The sequence below is a fragment of the Salmo salar genome, chromosome ssa18 (genome assembly GCF_905237065.1).
Source record: "Salmo salar chromosome ssa18, Ssal_v3.1, whole genome shotgun sequence".
Lineage (NCBI taxonomy): Eukaryota > Metazoa > Chordata > Actinopteri > Salmoniformes > Salmonidae > Salmo > Salmo salar.
The window spans coordinates 12930294-12955509 of record NC_059459.1 but is presented as its reverse complement, the minus strand read 5'-3'; the positions used below and the strand labels follow the sequence as shown (position 1 = coordinate 12955509).

The following is a 25216-nucleotide window of genomic DNA, read 5'->3' as shown; positions in this document are numbered from 1 at the left end:
GCTGGTAAAGTACATTGACAATACAATATGAGGCCACAGCCTTTTGCCAGTAGATGTTTTGTCAAGTAAAAGTGCATTGTAAGTGGTCATAAATTGTGGCTATAGTTTTGTAGGTTGTACAGTTCGCCAGATGTCTGAAACCTTGTTTTGGAGGCATATTTCCAGTGGTGTGCTGCACAAATTGCCCAAATTCATGTCAGACTTCTCACTTTACAGTATGGGGTTACTTTGGAAAACCCCAAATCTTCCTATAGACCAAATATTGTTTAGAATAAAGGTATTGGATAATCATATCTTTAATCTTCCATTTCAGAACACATTTTTTTTTAGATTCTGATCAAACTAGTATGGATCATTTTCTGTTACAGAGCTGCCTGTATATGTGACTGAAGCATTGCCATCAATGTGCTCAGCTGTAGCGTACATGCCAAAGGTTGAACCATTCATGACCACGGCAAAGGTGGCTCAATGTAAGGGCTGCATCTCCATTATACTGTAATTTACTGTTAACTATATAGCTAGTCATCCTATTGCTATATTTCTGAACAATGTTTTCAATTAATTCACAATTTCGCCCTAATTATGTTGATGTATGTTATAAGCCTAGGGAGGGATTCATTCATGAGTTGTTGCTAGGTAATAAGTACATTTCAGCAACTCCACCATACTGTATTGTTTTTACCTCCACCCTCGATGGGGTCGTCACTAGTTAGCACAACCACAGTCATAATTATGGCTACATCCCGCCCATTTCTAATCTTTCTCTTTTAAAAATTAGATTTGAACCTAACTTTAACCACAATGCTAACCTTATGCCTAACCCTAAACTTAAATGAAGACTAAAAATACCATTTTGACTTTGTGGCTGTAGAATCTGACTTTGTGGCTGTGCTATCTAGTATTCTAGTGGAAACCGCTAGACCGGGAGTGCGATACGCCCATCCTATAACCACCCAATGTAATAATTACAGTGGCCCGTCACTAGGCAGTATAACGTGTGACTGGCCAATGGTCTTTTTCTTGGCCTAGAAGGGCGCAGGGAGCTGAAGGTAACCGAGTGGCAGCGATCGAGTCCCGGCGAAGTCTGTCGCGGAGTCACCGTGAAAAACACCAACAGCCACAAAATGCCGAATAAAACTAAAAAGGAAAAGGTAACGTAATGATCGCAACATAATGGTAACAATCAAAATATTGTTGCCAAATGTTCAGAGGAAGCGGACCGTATCTCGTGATTGTATTCTAATTCGCCAACTAGATTTTGTATTATTATCGTAAGGCCTAGCAGAGCAGATAATTTTTCAGACCGTGCAAATACCATCAGCAGCCAACAACATATACAAATGTACTCTTATCAAATCGTTTACATTACCCTGAATATTACATTCTTAGAAAATTGACGTAATAGATGTGATACCGATACACTAGCCTAGGCCTACAGCAACAATACGTTTTAACTTTTAAATAATTCATATTCTCAAATCATTTTTTTTCTGTAATATAATGTTTAGTTTTAGTAATGGCATATTGTCGTATGTGTCTCCGAATGTGTTGTCAGAATATGACCTGCAAACATGCATTAGTGTGAGCCTAGGCTGATCTCTGATAGTAAGTTGACTGCTATTCTTGCATGCATTTCATTAGACTACATTCGTTACATAAACACAAGATTATCATCAAGTTGATAGCTACAAGTTCAATGTCTCGTTCTTCCTAAGTGAATGCACTCTTGTCTTGTTATAATTTGTCAGATCGCTTGCTACAATGTTTCAATATCGGCTTGTGCTTAGTAGTGTCTGAGCGGACAGTAATTGCCGTTTTTTTCCCACTTAAGGGGTATTTCAAGTCTAGTTCCATACAGTCTGTCTTACAAATGCAGCAGTCTTGGCCACAAGAATGCATTCTTAATGTTTTTGAAGGTAAAGCAATTAAGGCCATTGTAGCTACCCAGGGTGGAACTACCGCATTTGAGTCCTCAGGTCACCTACCCCGGTACCTACCTCCCCTATTTGACACATTTTGTCATGAAGCTGAGAGATCATTTTGCAGTTTTAAAGCAAATTTCCTTCAATTCAAAACATTTTGCGAATACTTATGACGTGTGCATATGCTATCTGTGGGTCCCCAACCTCCAGAAGGGCCTCCGACTTCCTTTTGGTTGGGGGCATATGCCCTGCGTGCCCATTCTTCAATACCACAGCAATTAAATCCCGGTGCAGTGTGCACTCCAAAGATCAGAGGATGTGAGTTGTGTATGGTCCCATATCAATTGTGTTCTTCTTTATGAATACAGTAAGCTAACTATTGTTGTCATTCACAGGAGCCAACCAAATCTGCCAAAAGTAGCACTAAAAACAGTAACGCCACTAGTGGGAAAGACACAGGAACTGAAAATGCAGATGAGGTAAGATATTATTTGATTAACATGACAGTTCCAAATGGTTATTCGACAGTATTTATTTGTTCATTTTTAGCCTGCAGTTTATTTCTGAAGATGAATTGATCACAGATTTGTGTATGTCTGTTAATCTATAATTTGAGTTTAATTTGAGGTTTATTTTGACTAAAATATTATAATAAATGGTCTATTGCGTCAGGGGCCTATGTATGCCCCCATGTAATTCTATTTGACACGGTATTTCCTGTTTCTTAATCTTGTTCTGTAGCTCGTTTTCAATGTTACATAGATAGTAATGCATTAGTGTCAATACTTGTTCCTCGCCCTGCTTAGGCCAACATTACAGAGAGAAGCTAAACATAATGTCAGGCCTTTGTATAATGACACATATGGCTTATGTCTGTTCAGCCACATATGCCTGCTGGTTGAGTTCACAGCAGCTCCTTGGGAACATTGTTATGGGGGTCATTAGGATGCTCGAGATAGATCCAGACTCCAGCTGTTTTATCAGGAAGGGAGCGGCTGTCCTCTGTGTACAGACCTCTCTGTATGCAGCTGAGCTCTCTGCATAGACCACCATAGAGGCAGTACATTCTCCATAGTTTACTGCCCAGTAAAGGGTCGTCCTGTCAAAGTAGAAGTTAGACCTGCCTATTTTACATTTTGGTTTTTGACAAATCTAAATAAACATTCTGGAATCAGAACTCTAATTTTGTTTTAGTTAGCCAACAAGCTCTCTGAGATGGAAAAACAGTGTGGAAAATGTCAAGCGGGTTCAGGTAGCTCAGAATATGATTGATCTGGCTGTTTATGTCTGATTTGGTATGGCTAGATAAATGCGATCATGAATCTTTGTAGATGACAAACACTGACCTGTTTTCCTCTAAGAGTTTCAAATGGCCTTCCACTCAGTATGCAACAGATCATTGTTGTGACGGCTAGGCAGGTTTCTAGGATATAGTGCCCACAGATTACTCCAAGATAGCAATGTAGGCACATGCTTTATGGCTTACCTGGATCCTCACAGAAACAAATGTAGCTCTTCTTACAGCTTTAAATAGATATATTACTTTGATCTTGCAGTGTTTTTTTTTTAATCATTATTTTTCAGTGGAGCACTAACACACCTCATTTAACTAATCAACTACCTGATTTAACTAATCCGGGGCTTAGTGATCAGATGATACGTTGAATCGTGTGTGTTAGTCCTCGGTCAGAAGATAAATGTGTGCACAAGTGGGTCCCCAGGCACAGGGTTGAAAAACACTGATGTACATTAAAAGCCAATACTGTATGTGTTGCGTCATCATGTCCAGCAACTGTACACCTCATTAACATTGGTTAGACACTGGATACCCTCCATTAGTTGCTGAGTGTGGCTTGTTAACCTCTCGCGTTAAGTATTAGCGTGCGTACCTTAACAAACGATAGTGTTTGCGCTCTCAAAACATCCCACAGTCCGGAGAGCGGTATTGATGACAGGAAACGCAGGGCGCTTAGGGTTTGACGTTGCGTAGGGTGAAAGGCTATTGATTGGGTCTATTTTGAGACCAGCTCAGTCATGCAAACCGGCCATCTCTGCCATGCCTTGGGCAAGCCCCGACATGTGTCTGATGGGAATGGTCCATAACATACACCATCACCACCCAGGTTTTCAAAAACATGCCCAGATGTGTCAATGCACTGCATGCAGACTATGCACTGTCAAACATACATGAAATCATAAAGGTTGGGACAACAGTTTAGAAAACAACCTTTCTTCATCTCTTTTTCTTCTGGATCACCGATTGTGATAGGTGAAAGCCGTAGTAAAAACATATCCGGTCACTCCACCTATCAAAAGGTCATACCGGAAAGGAGACCTAATTGCTGCACTTAATCTTTGCAGGCCAATATATAACATGTATTGCTCAGTTTGATGGGTATTTTACACTATCTGAGGATGAGCATTAAGGACTCCCCTTTGATGGTCGTGTTGTTGTTCACTTTTGGATTGATCCGTTCCCGTGGCCTCGTAAGAAAGGGGAAGCCGTTTCAGCAGCTAATCAATCCTACAGATCCTCTTACTGTACTTCAATGAGAGTGCTGCAGTTACTCAACCTGCAACTTTTTACAGTACTTCTTTCCCTTTTAGCCAGATATTTTAGCCAGACCTTTTAGCCAGACCTTTTGAATAGAGTATCATTTGACACTGCTATTGAGACATGAGACCATGGGACCATGCGTTTTTTTTATTCAACTTCATTTCAACAGTATACTTCAGTGATTTCATTGAATGAAATACATTTTTAACATAGAGCTAATTCCCTGAGGGAATCCCTCCTGTACTCAACTACACTGGAAATACCCCTGTAAGCATATCTGCCTGTAGGGTAGAGAGGGGTTCGTGCCCAAAACAAGATGGAGAACGGACGTTTAGGGGACAGCGGCCTGACAAGTGATTTGTAAAGCCAACAGGGGTGTGTATTCATGGATGCCAAGAAGAAAAAAACAACATAAAATAATACATTTTGTCTCTGTTTCTCAACATTTTCTTTAAATTCTGAAGAGGCTGAATTTGGCCTGGTTCGATTCCAGGCTGTATCACAACCGGGCGTGATTTGGAGTCCCATAGGGCGGCGCACAATTGGCCCAGCGTCGTCCGGGTTAGGATTTGGCCGGGGTTGGCCGTCATTGTAAATAAGAATTTGTTCTTAACTGACTTTCCAAGTTAAATAAAGGTTACGTTTATTTCACCGGAGAACGCATCTGAGCGAGCGAAACAGCCCCCCTCTGTCTCTGTAGGCCATCTATCTGATGCAAACTGGTCATAAAGAGTATGCCATTGTTGCAGCCTATAGCATTGATTGCAAGGGAAGTAAGCGAGCATTTAGCCTCCCTTGATAAATAAAAAGTGTCAAATACTAACCAATCAGCGTTGAGCTAAACTGAGTGAGCTCAACTGTGAATTGTCCTAGCGCACCAAAAAAGAAGTATCAAGGGAAGCCAGTTTGACGTCACTCCTATCAAATTGCATTAAGAGCGTACAGTTGAAGTCGGGAGTTTACATACACTTAGGTTGGAGTCATTTAAACTAGTTTTTCAACACTCCACAAATTTCTTGTTAACAAACTGTAGTTTTTGGCAAGTCGGTTAGGACATCTACTTTGTGCATGACACAAGTAATGTTTCCAACAATTGTTTACAGACAGATTATTTCACTGTATCACAATTCCAGTGGGTCAGAAGTTTACATACACTAGGTTGACTGTGCCTTTAAACAGCTTGGAAAATTCCAGAAAATTATGTCATGGCTTTAGAAGCTTCTGATAGGCAAATTGACATCATTTGAGTCAATTGGAGGTGTACCTGTGGATGTATTTCAAGGCCTACCTTCAAACTCAGTGCCTCTTTGCTTGCCAAAAATCAAAAGAAATCAGCCAAGACCTCAGAAAATGTCCAAATGCCTGAAGGTACCACGTTCATCTGTACAAACAATAGTACGCAAGTATAAACACCATGGGACCACGCTGTCGTCATACCGCTCAGTAAGGAGACGCATCCCAGAACAACAGCAAAGGCCCAGATGCTGGAGGAAACGGGTACAAAAGTATCTATATCCACAGTAAAACGAGTCCTATATCGACATAACCTGAAAGGCCGCTCAGCAAGGAAGAAGCCACGGCTCCAAAACTGCCATCAAAAAGCTAGACTACGGTTTGCAACTGCACATGGGGACAAAGATTGTACTTTTTGGAGAAATGTCCTCTGGTCTGATGAAACAAAAATAGAACTATTTGGCCATAATGACCATCGTTATGTTTGGAGGAAAAGGGGGAGGCTTGCAAGCCAAAGAACAGCATCCCAACCGTGAAGCACGGGATTGGCAGCATCATGTTGTGGGGGTGCTTTGCTGTAGGAGGGACTGGTGCACTTCACAAAATAGATGGCATAATGAGGAAGGAAATGTGGATATATTGAAGCAACATCTCAAGACATCAGTCAGGAAGTTAAAGCTTGGTCGCAAATGGGTCTTGCAAATGGACAATGACCCCAAGCATACTTCCAAAGTTGTGGCAAAATGTCTTAAGGACAACAAAGTCAAGGTATTGGAGTGGCCATCACAAAGCCCTGACCTCAATCATATAGAAAATGTGTGGGCAGAACTGAAAAAGCGTGTGCGAGCAAGGAGGCCTACAAACCTGACTCAGTTACACCAGCTCTGTCAGGAGGAATGGGCCAAAATTCACCCAACTTATTGTGGGAAGATTGTGGAAGGCTACCTGAAATATTTGACCCAAGTTAAACAATTTAAAGGCAATGCTACCAAATACTAATTGAATGTATGTAAACTTCTGACCCACTGGGAATGTGATGAAAGAAATAAAAGCTGAAATAAATCATTCTCTCTACTATTATTCTGAAATTTCACAATCTTAAAATAAAGTGGTGATCCTAACTGACCTCAGACAGGGAATTCCTACTTGGATTAAATGTCAGTAATTGTGAAAACTGAGTTTAAATGTATTTGTCTAAGGTGTATGTAAACTTCCGACTTGAACTGTACGTCATTGACAGAAACAACTTGAATTGTTGCATCTTGTTGTGGTGTTGTCCTCCAGTGGCTAGCTATCTGAAATTGTCCCTTTCCTAAATTAGCCATGGATGGAGATAGGGATTTGGACTGGTTTTACTTAACACTCCAATGATTATTACAGAGATTCTGATCCAACCATTAATTCATACATTGTGCCCCTGGCTTGTGTGGATGGAAGTTCAATATGTAGCTAGATGTAGAAGGCTGATGTTAACTAGCTAACGCTGCCCACTAAAGGAAGTTAGGCTAGCAAGCAAGCTTTTAGCCAGGTAGCCTAGGACAACAAAAAATAAAAGTGTGTACTGTATGACAGAGTGATAGACCGTTTCATCAACATGAAAGAGAGGAGAATGGCATTGGCGTTTGTCTACAAGTAGGGTGAGTCAACATGTTTTTTTGTTTTTTTGACTTGAGCAAACAAACAAGCAAACACACACACACACACACAGAAATCAGAACCGTAGACAGCCACATGATATTTAGCTTCCGTTGATTGAACTAAATCGTTTTTGGTATCTTTTAGTTGTCACTGTGTTAGACTAAGCAGAGGTGATTAGATGATGTTGAAATGGTGCTGGAATAGTGGAGGCAGCTCCTGTTTTCTTTGCGACTTGTGGTAACTCTCTGTGGTTCTAAATCAATAGTTGTTTAGTGGTCCGAAAATGTTGGAAACATTAACTTGCTTGACCGTGCTGTAGGTCATGTCACTGTTTGTTACATACAATATGTTTTGTGGACTTCACTGGGCAGATGTTGCTTTCCGGTTTTGTAATGAAACAAATGTGTGGTTGAATTTACTCTGCCACTGTGCCTTCTTATTGTCTCGGCCTTCAGGCCTATACACAGTGCCTTCGGAAAGTATTCAGACCTTGACTTTTTCCACATTTTGTTACGTTACAGCCTTATTCTAAATGGATAAAACAAACTAAAAAATCCTCAGCAATCTACACACAATACCCCATAATGACAAAGTGAAAACAATGTTTTTGATATTTTTGCAAATTTATAAAAATGTAAAACAGAAATAGCTTATTTACTTAAATATTCAGACCCTTTGCTATGAGACTTGAAATTGAGCTCAGGTGCATCCTGTTTCCGTTGATCATCCTTGAGATGGTTCTACAACTTGATTGGAGTCCACCTGTGGTAAATTCAATTGATTGGACATAATTTGGAAAGGCACACATCTGTCTCTACAAGGTCCCAAACTAAGCCATGAGGTCGAAGGAATTGTCCGTAGAGCTCCGAGACAGGATTGTGTCGAGGCGCATTTCCGGGGAAGTGTATCAAAACATTTCTGCAGCATTGAAGGTCCCCAAGAACACAGTGGCTACCATCATTCTTAAACGGAAGAAGTTTGGAACCACCAAGACTCTAAATGTCCTTGAGTGGCCCAACCAGAGCCTGAACTTAAACCTGATCGAACATCGTTGGAAAGACCTGAAAATAGCTGTGCAGCAACACTCCCCATTTAACCTGACGAAGCTTGAGAAGATCTGCATAGACGAATGGGAGAAACTCCCCAAATATTGATGAGAAAAAAGCAATTTAATCAATTTTAAAATAAGGCTGTAACCTAACAAAATGTGTAAAAAGTCAAAGGGTCTGAGTACTTTCCAAAGGCACTGTATCACGGTCGCAAGGCATATGAACAAACAGGTTATAGAGCAAGCAACGCAATTATCACACAACACAGGTTGTAATTTAGTTTTTTTTCTGGCTTCCCCAGCGATTTTTACCCATGCACCGCTACTGAAAGCAAAGAGAGGGTAACTATTATAAAATATACATGTAATACCCCAGAACATACAGTTTAACCTCAACTGAACTGTTTCAGTATTACAAAGGAGTAGTTGACATTACTGCTGAATGGAGCGCAGTGTTACTCATGCATACTTGAGTCCAAACCAAGTACAAAGATGTGATTGTCCACTCGATTCTGGACCTTAGTCGGTCAGCGTGGACTGCATGAGAGCAGTACATTATTCAGTCAACCTATTTACAAGAGCAGCTGCATATCCAATGACAAGCTTGTTCAAGAACATGGATATGCAAATCGTTTTTTTTTTAGGTTAGCATAGAACTACAATTCCCAAGAGGCATTGTAGAGGGAACATAATAGTGACGTGAAAACCTATATCCTTTCTGCTGGTCTGTGATTACACATATGTAAGTTCATTACAATCCTTGAGGAGGACATCAATTCTGTCAGGGGAGTTCAATGCTCTTGAGGTTTGTGATGAACTTCTCTGCATGTAATCATGGATGTCATGAAAGGATTACAAATTAGATCTCACAGAATCAGGACATCACTGAAAATACTACTCTATTCCCTCTGGTCTATAATGTCCCAGAGGGAAGCTTTAGAGAAAACATATCTTTTTTTTTAGACATGGAATTATAGTGTTTTGTAGTGTTTGACAGAATAAAACCCCTCTCATTCTCAATAACATGACCAGTTCTATGTTCAGGAGTCGTCTCTCTGTGTGCTCCCTTTAAAACTCCAGGATAATGGTGGCACTAGACCAAGCCAATCAGTGTTTCTGTGGAGTCATTTATTGCTCTCTGCATGGTGACTGTAGTATGGGTTAGCAGCTAGTGAGAAACAATGTATACCAGATTGAATGGGATTTTGTCTACGAGATGGATTTGCTGTGATAGTACATGTCAATCCCAAGAAATAGCAGTGATGTTTGAGGGAATGCAAATTGTAATCTTCTCAAATAGACAAGTCTGTCAAGGGTTCCGGAGGACAGATAGCAAAATGTATATGCAATATTATACATTCAGTTCGAATAAAACATCCATCTTGCAATCTATTTTCAGTGGTTCCAACATTTCCAAGCCTCACCGACCATCAAGCTCATTGTGATTTTCGTGTGTGTGTTGTCCACAGGCGCAGCAGCAGCAAACTGCCAGCAAGCGTCCCAGCAACAGCACCCCACCACCCACTCAGCTCAACAAGATCAAATACTCTGGCGGTCCCCAGATCGTCAAGAAGGAGCGTCGCCAGAGTTCGTCACGATTCAACCTCGCCAAGAACAGAGAGCTGCAGAAGCTTCCTGCCCTCAAAGGTATCACCAGCTAACCCATCAGCTTCTCTGGCTGTATCCTGATTCTCCTCCATTCTCATGAAATGTGCTGTTCCTTTCACACATTTAAAGCATTGGCATGGTGTAACCATTGGCTGGAGGAGGTTTCCACCATTTCAAATTCATGATGGAAAGTGTGCAAGTGCAAACTTGTGGAGAATCGGGACACAACCACTGTCCTATTCATAGAAACCCTCATATCCTCTATGCTACCCTCGCTCCATCCAGATCTTAAATGGGGGCTGAACTGACTGATTTGGCCTCAGTTTCAGTCATCCTCGTTAGGAAATGCGACTGAGAATGACATTTGTGTCTTGGAGGTATGCTTTGATGTGGGTGTCTCATGTGTCTCGTGTGTTTGCACGTGGGAAGCGTTTGTACATTCACTCTGCCAAAACAGTACACAGTTAGTCACTCAACCTTTCAGATAACTTCAAACAGTCTAACCAGGTATTGTGTCTGGAAGTAGCCTAGACTAGCTAGGAAAATAGCCAACTTCTTTCGGCAATTAGCTTCAGCCGGCCGGTGTGCGACCGTGGCAAAATTGGTTTGACTTTGGATAGCATATATGTGGGGCTAGTAAGGAACCCTCAATATATGACACAATGTAAATGGGACAATATACACTGAGTGTACAAAACATTAGGAAGACCTTTCTAATATTGAGTTGTACCCCTTTTGCCTCAGAACAACCTCAATTTGTCAGGGCATGGACTTCGCAAGGTGGCCCATGTTGTCTCCAATGCTTTCCACAGTTGTGTCAAGTTGGCTGGATGTCCTTTGGGTGGTGAACCATTTTTGATACACACGGGAAACTGTTGAGCGTGAAAAACCCAGCAGTGTTGCAGTTTTTGACATATTCAAACCGGGGCCTGGCACCTACTACCATACCCCGTTCAAAGGCACTTAAATCTTTTGTCTCTCCATTCACCCTCTGAAAGGCACACATACACAATCCATGTCTCAATGCTTAAAAATCCTTCTTTAACCTGTCTCCTCCCCTTCATTTACACTGATTGAAGCTGATTTAACAAGTAACATCAATAAGGGATCATAGCTTTCACCTGGATTCACCTGGTCAGTCTGTCATGGAAAGAGCAAGCGTTAACGTTTTGTACATTGTGTATTTTTCTGTATTGACAATTTTTTTTTTTTTTTATACTTACAACAACAAAAAACACACAGTACACCAAACTATATCTAAGCACAGTGGACCATAACCAATACAATCCCAAAACAATAATCAACTAAACAAACCTACATATTAAACTACAAAACACAAATACATAGATTCTCTGGTCTGATGAAACCAAGACTGAACTCTTTGGCATGTAGGAGGGTTGTTTTTGCCCCTTCACGCCAACACACACCATTCTGTGACTAACCCGTCCTGGGTTAGTAACCTTGGGAGTGAAATCTATTAAAAACTTTTAATCGTATACCCTTTTCCTCGGCTTGTGACATTTTGCCCAATATTTGAAATAATATACAACCATGTATTCTTATCTATCTCACATTGTAAATACTTTTGCCACACAATTCTCAAGTTTTTCACAGGTGTCATTATTAATCTTTTAACAGTATTTTGTAACATAAATAAGCTGATTGTACAGAGCTTGGCATTGAAAAGAACATTGTTGCCCTTTGACCTAATGGCAACATCTAGTGTTGACACACAGGTTTTAATTAGCATATTTCGCCTAAAATACCTAATTCTTGTGCAGTTCTCCCAGAGCTTGAACCCCTTCTCTTACCCATTTTCCCCAAAATGATTGACTGCTTCCCCATACAAATAGCAGGATTATAACATACAGAAGCATATCTTTGTCTATGTGGAAACTCTTTGATCCTTTTCATGTAATGACAACCACACTGTCCTAGAATGGAATAGAACTTGAGTGATGCCCTGAATATCTGTATCATTGACTCTTTTTTTGGCGTAACATTTGGAATGGTCCAAAAGGAGCTCTCAAACCACTTTGTAACATAACGCAAATCTCCTCAACCTCCCCTTCACCTCCAGTGCTTAGCCATTCTGGATAGCTCGAAAGCCACAGTGTTCAGTGCATTAGGAAAATATTCAGACCCTTTGAGTTTTTACACATTTTGTTACGTTACAGCCTTATTCTGAAATTGATTTTTTTTTAATTCTTCCCTCAATCTGCACACAATACCCCATAATGACAAAGCAAAAACTGGTTTTCAGACATTTTATCAAATGTATAAACCACCGTTCAAAAGTTTGGGGTCACTTAGAAATTTCCTTGTTTTTGAAAGAAAAGCTAAAAAATTGTCAGTTAAAATAACATCAAATGATCAGAAATACAGTGTAGACATTGTTAATGTTGTAAATGACTATTGTAGCTGGAAATGGCTGATTTTTAATGGAATATCTACATGGGCCTCTGTACGCCTATTATCAGCAACCATCACTCCTGTGTTCCAATGGCACGTTGTGTTAGCTAATCCAAGGTTATCATTTTAAAAGGCTAATTGATCATTAGAAAACCCTTTTCCAATTATGTTAGCACAGCTGAAAACTGTTGTTCTGATTAAAGAAGCAATAAAACTGGCCTTCTTTAAACTAGTTGAGTATCTGGAGCATCAGCATTTGTGGGTTCGATTACAGGCTCAAAATGGCCAGAAACAAAGACCTTTCTTCTGAAACTCGTCAGTCTATTCTTGTTCTGAGAAATGAAGGCTATTCCATGTGAGAAATTGCCAAGAAACTGAAGATCTCGTACAACGTGGTGCACTATTCCCTCCACAGAACAGCGCAAACTGGCCCTAACCAGAATAGAAAGGTGGGTGTGAGGCCCTGGTGCACAACTGAGCAAGAGGGCAAGTATATTAGAGTGTCTAGTTTGAGAAACAGACGCCTCACAAGTCCTCAACTGGCAGCTTCATTAATAGTACCCGCAAAACACCAGTCTCAACATCAACAGTGAAGCAGCGACTCCGGGATGATGGCCTTCTTGCTGATAATGGGCCTCTGTATGCCTATGTAGATATTCCATTAAAAAAATCTGTTTCCAGCTACAATAGTCATTTACAACATTAACAATGTCTGCACTGTATTTCTGATCAATATTATGTTATTTTAATGAACAAAAAATATGCTTTTCTTTCAAAAACAAGGACATTTCTAAGTGACTCCAAACTTTTGAATGGTAGTGTATATTTAATTTTTTTAACAGAATACCTTATTTACGTAAGTATTCTGACCCTTTACTCAGAACTTTGTTGAAGCACCTTTGGCAGCGATTACCGCCTCGAGTCTTCTTGGGTATGACGCTACAAGCCTGGCACACCTGTATTTGGAGAGTTTCACCCATTCTTTTCTGCAGATCAAGCTCTGGCAGGTTGGATGGGGAGCGTCGCTGCACAGCTATTTTCAGGTCTCTCCTGAGATGATTTTTAATGGAATATCTACATGGGCCTCTGTACGCCTATTATCAGCAACCATCACACCATCACTCTGGCTCTGGCTGGGCCACTCAAGGACATTCAGAGACTTGTCCCGAAGCCCTTCCTGCGTTGTCTTGGCTGTGTGCTTTGGGTCGTTGTCCTGTTGGAAGGTGAAAGTTCGCCCCAGTCTGAGTTTCTGAGCAGGTTTTCATCAAGGATCTCTCTGTACTTTTCTCTGTTCATCTTTCCCTTGATCCTGACAAGTCTCCCAGTCCCTGCCGCTGAAAAATATACCCACAGCATGATGCTGCCACCATCATGCTTCACCGTAGGTATGGTGCCAGATTTCCTCCAAACATGACGCTTGGCATTCAGGCCAAAGGGTTTAATCTTGGTTTCATCAGACCAGATAATCTTGTTTCTCATGGTCTGAGAGTTCTTTAGGTGTTTTTCGGCAAACTCCAAGCGGGTTGTCATGTGCCTTTTACTGAGGAATGACCTCTGGCTGGCCACTCTACCATAAAGTCCTGATTTGTGGAGTGCTGCAGTTGTGGTTGTCATTCTGGAAGTTTCTCCCATCTCCACAAAGGAACTCTAGAACTCAGTCAGAGTGACCATTGGGTTCTTGGTCACCTCCCTGACCAAGGCCCTTCTCCCCCGATTGCTCAGTTTGTCCAGGTGGCCTGCTCTAGGAAGATCTTTGGTGGTTCCAAACTTCTTCAATTTAAGAATGATGGATGCCATTATGTTCTTGGAGACATTCAATGCTGCAGAAATGTTTTGCTACCCTTCCCCAGATCTGTGCCTCAACAATCCTGTCTCGGAGCCCTACGGACAATTCCTTCAAACTCATGGCTTGTTTTTTGCTCTGACATGCACTGTCAACTGTGGGACCTTATATAGACAGGTGTGTGAATTTACCACAGGTGGACTCCAATCAAGTTGTAGAAATATCTCAAGGATGATCAATGGAAAAAGGATGCACCTGAGCTCAATTTCAAATCTCATAGCAAATGGTGTGAAGACTTACATAACCAGTTAAACGTTTGGACACACCTACTCATTCGAGGGTTTTTCTTTATTTTGACTTGTTTCTACATTGTAGAATAATTGTAAAGACAAACTATGAAATAACACATATGGAATCATGTAGTAACAAAAAAGTAAAAAAATACTCACACTCTTGGCAATCTCTCAACCAACTTCATGAGGTAGTCACCTGGAATCCATTTCAATGAACAGGTGTGCCTTGTTAAAAGTTAATTTGCGGAATTTCTTTCCTTCTTAATGCGTTTGAGCCAATCAGTTGTGTTGTGACAAGGTAGGGATGGTATACAGAAGATAGCCCTATTTGGTAAAATACCAGGTCCATATTATGGCAAGAACAGCTCAAATAAGCAAAGGGAAACGACAGTCCATCATGACTTTAAGACATGAAGGTCAGTCACTCCGGGAAAATTTCAAGACCTTTGAACGTTTCTTCAAGTGCAGTCGCAAAAACCACGTGCACTCACGAGGACTGCCACAGGAAAGGTAGACCCAGAGTTACCTCTGCTGCAGAGGATAAGTTAATTAGAGTTACCAGCTTCAGAAATTGCAGCCCAAATAAATGCTTCACAGAGTTCAAGTAACAGACACATCTCAACATTAACTGTACAGTGGAGACTGCGTGAATCAGGCCTTTGTGGTCGATTCGCTGCAAAGAACCCACTACTAAAGGACACCAATAAAAAGAAGAGACCTGCTTGGGCCAAGAAACACAAGCAGTGGACTTTAGACCGGTGGAAATCTGTCCTTTGGTCTGATGAGTCCAAATTTGAGATTTTTGGTTCCAACCGCCGTGTCTTTGTGAGATGCAGAGTAGGTAAACGGATGATCTCTGCATGTGTGGTTCCCACCGTGAAGCATGGAGGAGGAGGTGTGATGGTGTGGGGGTACTTTGCAGATGACACTGTCAGTGATTTATTTAGAATTCAAGGCACACTTAACCAGCATGGCTACCACAGCATTCTGCAGCGATACCCCATCTGGTGTGCGCTTAATGGGACTATCATTTGTTTTTCAACAGGACAATGACCCAACACACCTCCAGGCTGTGTAAGTGCTTATTTGACCAAGAAGAAGAGTGATGGAGTGCTGCATCAGATGACCTGACCTCCACAATCACCCTACCATTGAGATGGTTTGGGATGAGTTGGACTGCAGAGTGAAGGAAAAGCAGCCAACAAGTGCTCAGCATATGTGGGAACTCCTTCAAGACTGTTGGAAAAGCATTCCAGGTGAACCTGGTTGAGAGATGAGGATAAGTGCAACCTCTCAATGTGAGTAAGACAAGGGAGCTGATCGTGGACTATAGGAAAAGGAGGGCCGAACAGGCCCCCATTAACGTGTAGCGGGTCGAGAGTTTCAAGTTCCTTGGTGTCCACATCCCCAACGAACTATCATGGTCTAAACACACCAAGACAGTTGTGAAGAGGGCACGACAACACCTTCAGGAAACTGAAAAGATTTGTCATGGGTCCCCAGATCCTCAAAGTTCTACAGCTGCACCATCGAGAGCATCCTGACCGGTTGAATCACCACCTGGTATGGCAACTGCTCGGCATCTGACCGTAAGGCACTACAGAGGGTAGTGTGTACGGCCCAGTACATCACTGGGGCCAAGCTTCCTGACATCCAGGACATAGTAGGCGGTGTCAGAGGAAGGCCCAACAAATTATCAAAGACTCCAGTCACCCAAGTCATCTCTGCTACCGCACGGCAAGCGGTGACCAGAGGGCCAAGTCTAGGACCAAAAAGCTCCTTAACAGCTTCTACCCCAAGCCATAAGACTGCTGAACAATTAATCAAATGGCCACCCGGACTATTTACAATGAACCCCCCCCCCCCCCTTTGTTTTTACACTGCTGCTACTCGCTGTTTATTATCTATGCATAGTCACTTTACAAATTACCTCGACTAACCTATACCCCCGCACATTGACTTGGTACCGATACCCCCAGTATATAGCCTCATTATTGTCATGTACATTTCTTGTGTTTTATATATATTTTTTTGTTACTTTAGTTTATTTAGTAAGTATTTTCTTAACTCTATTTCTTGAACTGCATTGTTGGTTAAGGGCTTGTATGTAAGCATTTCATGGTAAGATCTACATCTGTTGTATTCGGCTCATGTGAGAAATAACATTTGATTTGAGAATGGCAAGAGTGTGCAAAGCTGTCATCAAGGCAAAGGGTGGCTACTATGTTTAAAATATATTTTAAACACTTTTTTGGTTACTACTTGATTCCATATGTGTTATTTTATAGTTTTCATGTCTTCACTAATATTCTACAATGTAGAAAATAATACAAAATAAAGAAGAACCCTTGAATGAGTAGGTGTGTCCAAACTTTTGACTCGTATTGTACTTTATTTGTTTTAAGATGGGATAAGCATTCCCTTCTTTTCACAGGATTATGTGAGCCATTAATATTCAAAGAGATCATCTAAAACGATCAAATGAGTGGATCGCTCCATATATTCATTGTGATGTAACCCAGAAAGAAATAGTATGTAAAATCCCAAAATGGAACAAACCATAATTTCCATGTCACTAATAATCTTTTCATTTCCCCCTTTACAATAACACACCAACCAAAAACCCCTTCCCCACACATTCCATCCCTAATCCCAAGGAGCAGTAGGCCTATGTAAATCTCTGCCCTATATAACCCTCCATGTGTCCCTCCTAGCTTTCCCCACTGTGAGGCCTTTATTGCATTCCCCTCTCCACCCTCCATTTCTCAATAAATCATTTTTAGACATTGTCTAAAAAATGAAATTAAAATAACTTTGACTAACTGCATTGATAAAATTATAACATTTCTATAGTATTTCCAAAAGGAACAAACAAAAAAATACTAAATTATTGTCGTTGGTGAAGCCCCTGCCCCGAGCCCAAAGGGGATTTTCCAAGGACAGTAAAGACCAGGCCGGCTGGACTCCCGGGTGGGCATGGAGCTGAGCACGCTTACAACAGCGGTTCCCAAACTCGGTCCTGGCTGCTAGGGCAATAACCAAAACGTGCACCCCTTGGGGTTCTCAGGACTGAGTTTGGGGGAACGCTGGCCTACAGCTGATGCTATCTACAACGGACATGGGAGGATCATTTAGACCCCTCAGAATTGAAGAAAAGCATAATCCACGGTCTTCTCCAAATAAACTAGAACAAGCCACGTGTTTCAAGTTATAGCCCATGCATCCCTTCATTTCAACTCAAAGTACATACAAATATCATTTGAACACTCAAGGTATGCAGGAGAGGGCGAGAGAGGAAAGAAAAATATAGACCCATATAACATAAATTAGTCATATCTACCAACCCTCCATCAATCCTTGCATTCCCTATTTATTCAATTCTCGCAGCTCTTTTTTTTCTTCTCATTATATATGAATTTCTACAATTTATTAACTATCATCTCGCAAATCTCCGTTTTGGACGAGACTGACTTGATGACTAAAATGATCCTATTTACACTTGTAGTCAATTTTGACACTAGAATAAATATTTCTGACTCATATCGCTCTTTAAATGTTCCACCTGTAGTGGCTTCGATGCTCAGGCATGTACACGTAAGCAGTGTAATTATTTCGCATCTATATGAATACTTACTGGCAATAGCTTTTGTCTGGATATTTTCATTAGATCTCTTCCACTTGCGTCAGTCATGGAGAATGATGATGCACATTGATGTTGGCCCTTTCATCCCAGTACTTCAAAAGGCAGAACTGCATGTATAGTCTTCAGTCAAATGAATCACACACATATACAGTGGCTTCAGAAAGTATTCACACCCCTAGACTTTTTCCATATTTTGTTGTTACAAGGTGGGATTAAAATGCATTTAATTGTACTTTTTTGGCAAAGATCTACACAAAATTCAAAGTGGAAGTGGAAGAAAAATTCTAACATTCTAACACAAAAAATGTATGTAAACTAAAATACATCTTGATTAGATAAGTATTCAACCCCCTGAGTCAATACATGTTAGAATCACCTTTGGCAGCAATTACAGCTGTGAGTCTTTCGGGGTAAGTATAAGAGCTCACCATACCTGGATTGTACAATATTTGCACATTATTCTTTAAAAAAGTCTTGACATAGATTTTCAAGAAGATTTAAGTCAAAATTGTTGCTCGGCTGCTCAGGAACATTCAATGTTGTCTTGGTAAGCAACTCCAGTGTACACTGAGTTAGGAACACCTGCTCTGTCCATGACATAGACTGACCAGGTGAATTCAGGTGATCTCTTATTGATGTCACTTGTTAAATCCACTTCAATCAGTGTAGATGAAGGGGAGGAGACAGGTTAAAGAAGTGTGCCATTCAGAAGGTGAATGGGCAAGGCAAAATATGTAAGTTCCTTTAAATGGGGTATGGTAGCAGGTGCCAGGCGCTCAACAGTTTCCCATGTGTATCAAAAATGGTCCACCAACCAAAGGACATCCAGCCTACTGTGGGAAGCATTGGAGTCAACATGGGCCAGCATCCTTGTGGAACGCTTTTGACATCTTGTAGAGTCCATGCCCCGATTGAGGGCAAAAGGGCTTGCAAGTCAACATTAGGAAGGTGTTTCTAATGTTTTGAACACTTTGTGTATATTTGGCCTTGTGTTTTAGGTTATTGTCCTACTGAAAGGTGAATTTGTCTCCCAGTGTCTGGTGGAAAGCAGACTGAACCAGATTTTCCACTAGGATTTTGCTTGTGCTTATCGCTATTCCATTTCTTTTTATCCTAAAAAACTCTAGTCCTTGCCGATGACAAACATACCCATAACATGATGCAGCCACCACCATGCTTAAAAATATGAAGAGTGGTACTCAGTGATGTATTGTGTTGGAATTTCCCCAAACATAACACTTTGTATTCAGGACATATTTGCCAAATTTGTTTGTTTTACTTTGTTGCATATTTTGGGATATTTGTATTCTGTACAGGCTTCCTTCTTTTCACTGTGTAATTTAGGTTACTATTGTGGAGTGGCCTCATGGTGAAATCTGTGAGCATTTTCCTTCCTCTCAGGCAACGGAGTTAGGAAGGAAGTTTGTATCTTTGTAGTGACTTGGTGTATTGATACAAAATCAATCTATCAATATGTGCCCTTCTTTGCGAGGCATTGGAAAACCTCCCTGGTCATTGTTGTTGAATCTGTTTGAAATTCACTGCTCGACTGTAGTCATTCAAAAATAACATTAAACACTGTTATTGCACACAGTGAGTCCATGCAACTTATTGTGACTTGTTAAGCCCATTTTTACCCCTGAACTAATTAGGCTTGCAATTAAAAAGGGGTTGAACACTTATTCACTCAAGACATTTCAGCTTTTCATTTTGTATTTTTGTACAAAAACATAATTACACTTTGATATTATTATTATTCTAATACAATGTGATTCAAGGTACAGAAATGCCTTGTTATTCGTATGACTCATCAGGTATGGTCTTGATAAAATGCGTAGAAATTAAAATGGATGCCTAATTGCCTTTATTGCGTGGTTACTTATTAAGTTCAAGGATCTGGCACAAAAGCTACTGTAATACCCAGGTTCTCAATGACCACCACATCCCTTTCCTTCTCTGTCTCTCTCTCTCGGCCTGTCCCTCCTGTTGTTGCTCTGGGCTCTCCTCTCATTGAGTTTCCCCTTGTCTGGCCAGGCAGAGAGGCAGAACAGACGGATCACAGGCAGTAATTGGATCAGCAGTGCAAGTGTCTTCACTAAGTAGGACAGCGAAACCTCGCCGTAACACACAGGCAGATTAGGCACAGCCTCCTCCTCACATTCACTCTGCAATTCAGGCTTTTTGACATATTGTACCTGGAGGATTTGCATATTTTGGTAAATTATGATTATAGTTCTAGAAGATAAATGCCAAAATCTGATATAATAAGCATCTGTTTAACAGCATATAGACCAAGTTCACAGGCTTTAGGGAAAAAATAGGTTTTCTGCCATACCAAAATGCATAGGTGTAGTTTGTAGTAGATGCTTGTTTCTTATGGCGTCTAAATTAAAAAGTGTGATGGGAACAGGAAATGTCAGTACAATTTAATACATGTTGACAGACAATTTGTTTATTCGACATGGTGGGATCTTTTTGCGTCGGCAAGTTTGCCATTTATCAGTAGAATGAAAAATGCAATGGAAACACATTAAACCCATGTTTTTTTATCCGGTACATGAAAACCTAAGCGCAAAAGTTGTTTTAATGTGTGCTAGGTCCTCAAACACATCCTTCCTTCCGCAACAAAGTCAGTTTGATGGAAACACCTCTGGTGGGGAAATGCACATATATTTCGATGCAGATTTATAATATTTGCATGAAAATCTCTCTCAAATTGGATGGAAACCTCTACTTCTGAGATTTGTTGTTCAGACGTGGCTGAAGCCCTTTCCCAGTTCCATACACACTCTGCTGTCAACATCTATTACATGCTTCTTGACTCAAGGTTCAAAGGTATTTGTCCCAGACGGCAATTGGTTTTGTAGCAAGAAGCGCATGAGACGTGAAAACATAAAAAACACACATGAATCCCCATGATACTGAATACAAAGGTAGTACATACAATGCTTGTGCATCAGACATGGGTTGGCAGCCATCAATATAAATACAACAATACTATGATCAACATTAGCAGTAGTAATAGTAGGTAAGTAAAGTGCGCTGTCACATTCTCAGAAACATCACGTCAACATCCTCATAAAAAAAACATGCCGACCAAAAGCAAAACATCCAAATGCTCATTTACATCGTCTTCAAAATCACCATCATCATCATCATCATCATCCCATGTAATGACAAACAAAAGAGAAAACTAGTTAGGACAGCCTAACCTACCTCCTCCTCTTCCCTGTATTCAAAAGGCCAATGGCCGTAGGAGTAAACTCCTAGCTGTAGTCAAAGAGCTTATAATGCATGTACTGTTGAGGCTGTGTTGCTGTGGTTATTAGTTAGTATGAACTTATTTAGCCCTTCATAAGCTCTATTGATTTTCTTTTATTGATCACAAACATCTGCTTTACACTGCGGTGTTATGACGGCGATCTCAACAGAGAAAGGTCAGTGTTTGTCAGCTGTTCCCCGCCGGGGTGATTCAGCCATGGATTTTGCATGAGGACTATTTCTCTCCCAACAGACAGTCGTCATATTGTCCAGTGGCACTGCGCTGCTGCTCGTTTCGGTCTAGTGCTTGAGGCTGTGTTACACATGGCCTTACATACACTCCCTCTCTCTATCACTATCCGCTTGTGATCAGCACATTCGGCCGAGTGTCTTGGGTAGGTGACCCGTCGACCTCCGCAGCAGCTCGCTTTTTCAGGGAATGTTAAAATTGGAATATCCTGAGAAATGGGATTAACCCCATTGCATGCACTGTGTACTGCAAAGTGCTTTAGACTAAGATGGATTGTAACTGCTAATATTTCGTATGTTTAGACGTAGATCGCTACTTGCCGTGGCATGCATATTCAAAGATCACCAAGGATTTGAACCTCTCAGACGCAAATGCACGCAGAGAATGAATTATACGGTCCTATTGGTTGTTTTAGCTAGCCACTTTGAGTGCATCATAAATGTGGGCTGTGAAAGAATAGGTCGTGAACTGGGATAACTGATGATGCAGTAACTTATCCATGCTGCTGATACATAATGTTTACATGATGTTTGCTCAGAGCACTTGAGATCTCAGCCCATATAGGTCAAAGGTCACATCCGTAGGTAGCGGGTCAGTTTCGAGTTAGGGCAGGGGTTCCCATTTTGATATTAAAAAACATCTGCGACCTCACCATGTAAAACAAAAAAAGGTGATGTAATCAACGGCTAATGTTTACTTTTTTAACTGGGGCTGTGACAATCTATTACAAATCAGTCTGACAGTACGTTTGACAATATTTCAATCTGAAGGAAGCATGGTTTGAAGTGACTGATTCATCCGAAAGGTATTGGGAAGTTCAAAAGATAATCAGGCAATAATTCTGTAAGGTTTTCTGGGTAGAAAAGAACGTCCATCATTGATGATGTTCTTTTCCCCCCAGTCAGAATGAGTGCCTGATCTTGTCTCCACTTCTTCTAATGAGTCATGCGCGGCTTGTGGGTATTGTAGAGGGAACAGAAGACACATACTTGTTACTTAGGGTCTTATCTGTCAGTGATTTGTATCATAATGTTTTTTTTGCTTAAACCGTTTAAAAGATAGAGCCACGTGTAGGAAGAAAACAGAAACTGCTCTGTTTATTACAGCCACATCTAGCGGCTAATGGATGTTACTGACGTAACCCCTGTTCTAATAACCAGGAGCAAATCTTTTATTTCTGCGCTTCTCGCGCGACTCTATTTTCAAATTCGGGCGACCCGTCATGGGGTTTGCGACCAATGTTCCTCCAGGACTGCCGCGTACACCAAGTAAAAAATAATTAGTTCATATCAAGCCCTTCATAATGTAAAAACGTTTTTAAAAGTCTCATGCAATGTAGGCCTGCATTGAACACCACATATAGACTATTGTAGTAAGAGTACAGCCTCAGTGTTTACTGTGAATGTGCCCCATAAGTTGCACAAAATTCTCACAACGTTCAAGTTTCCGCTCAGTGCAAAAAAATGGGAGGGAACATTGGTCGTGACCCATAGTTTGGGAAATGCTGAGTTAGGGGAAGACAAATAAATAAATCATGAAAAAAATCACCTTTATGATAAAGTATTGCATGCATTTATCATCACATTTTCAGACTAAAAGATAGCCAATTATTCCTAAAAGTGATGAGTAGATTGGATAGTCATAAGTCAATCCACCTTTAAGATACTCTTTGAACAGGCAGGGTTTCAGATGCTTTTGGAAGATGGGCAGGGACTCTGTCCTAGCTTCAAGGGGAAGCTGGTGTACCATTGGGGTGCCAGGACAGAGAAGAGCTTGGACTGGGCTGAGCGAGAGCTGCCCTCCTGTAGTGGTGGGAGAGCCAAGAGACCAGCACGGTGTGCTCGGTTTGGGATCTAGGGTTTGAGCATAGCCTGTAGGGAGGGGCAGTTCCTCTTGCTGCTCCGTAGGCAACTACCATGGTCTTGTAGTGGTGTCTAGTTTGAGAAACAGATGCCTCACAAGTCCTCAACTGGCAGCTTCATTAAATAGTACCCGCAGAACACCAGTCTCAATGTCTACAGTGAAGAGGAGACTCCGGGATGATGGCCTTCTAGGCAGAGTTGCAAAGAAAAGCCATATCTCAGACGGGCCAATAAAAATAAAAGATTAATATGGGTAAAAGAACACAGACACTGGACAGAGGATCTCTGCCTAGAAGGCCAGCATCCCGGAGTCGCCTCTTTACTGTTGAGGTTGGTGTTTTGCGGGTACTATTTAATGAAGCTGCCAGTTGAGGACTTGTGAGGCATCTGTTTCTCAAACTATACACACTAATGTACTTGTCCTCTTGCTCAGTTGTGCACCGGGGCCTCCCACTCCTCTTTCTATTTTGGTTAGAGCCAGTTTGCGCTGTTCTGTGAAGGGAGTGGTACACAGCGTTGTGCGAAATCTTCAGTTTCTTGGCAATTTCTCACATGGAATAGCCTTCATTTCTCAGAACAAGAATAGACTGACGAGTTTCAGAAGAAAGCCTGTAATCGAACCAACAAATGCTGATGCTCCAGATACTCAACGAGTCTAAAGAAGGCTAGTTTTATTGCTTCTTTAATTAGAACAACAGTTTTCAGCTGTGCTAACATAATTGGAAAAGGGTTTTCTAGTGATCAATTAGCCTTTTAAAATGATAACCTTGGATTAGCTAACACAACGTGCCATTGGAACACAGGAGTGATGGTTGCTGATAATGGGCCTGTGTATGTAGATATTCCATAAAAAATCTGACGTTTCCAGCTACAATAGTAATTTACAACATTAACAATGTCTACACTGTATTTCTGATCAATTTTATGTTATTCAACGGACAAAAATGTTATTTTCTTTCAAAAACAAGGACATTTCTAAGTGACCCCAAACTTTTGAACGGTAGTGTAATTATGATAGTTCAACGCATCAAATTCTTCAGCTTAGGTTTGGTAAATTTACCTGTTCAAATAAATCAGAAGTAAATAACAAAAAACAGTGTTTGCCTTCAAGGTCAGGATTTTATATGAGGGTATTAGCATAAAGGAGTACATTCACTTGAAAATGCCATCCAGAGTGTGAATTATACCATAACGTTTTATATGTACTTTCTTTACTTGCTTTATAGTAAAGACATGTAATTTAACTGTAAAAATGTATTACCTTTATGTCTCATGAACACAACCAGTCATGATGTTTTCATCCAGTTGTCTGAACAAATCACTTCAAAAAGTAGGTTAACTTGTGCACGTTCTTCTACTCAAGTCCAGCATCTGAACAGTGCACTGTGCACCCACAATTTGAATGAATAGGGACATCTATTACAAACACCATAAGGGTAAAGTCATTCAGCCTACAAAGTGGAATTATTCATGGATGCCAAATAAAGCTTGGCTTCCCCAAAAAATGTAACAATTAAAAAGTAAACAAACTTATAAAAGGATTTTTGTTCGTGTCTATCCTTGTTTCATAATTGTCTTTCAATTCGCAAGAGGCTGAATCTATTTCACCAAAGAAAGCATCCGAGCGAGGCAAACATGTCGTACTCTTTTTGGCCAGACAGCATCACATACATGGGCTACACATACTAAGACAGAGGGGTGCTGTT

The 25216-nt window shown here is 40.9% G+C and overlaps 1 protein-coding gene across 1 annotated transcript in view; it reads left to right on the top strand.

The window, feature by feature from the left end:
* The first annotated feature begins 989 nt into the window (after nucleotides 1-989).
* LOC106576729 (serine/threonine-protein phosphatase 2A 56 kDa regulatory subunit delta isoform) overlaps nucleotides 990-25216 on the top strand; it is a 50848-nt gene continuing 26621 nt past the window's right edge. The window contains exons 1-3 of the mRNA XM_014154079.2: nucleotides 990-1151; nucleotides 2318-2401; nucleotides 9868-10045. Of these exons, the coding sequence (XP_014009554.1) occupies nucleotides 1125-1151; nucleotides 2318-2401; nucleotides 9868-10045 (289 nt within the window). The 5' untranslated portion in view covers nucleotides 990-1124. The remainder of the gene's footprint in view (nucleotides 1152-2317; nucleotides 2402-9867; nucleotides 10046-25216) is intronic.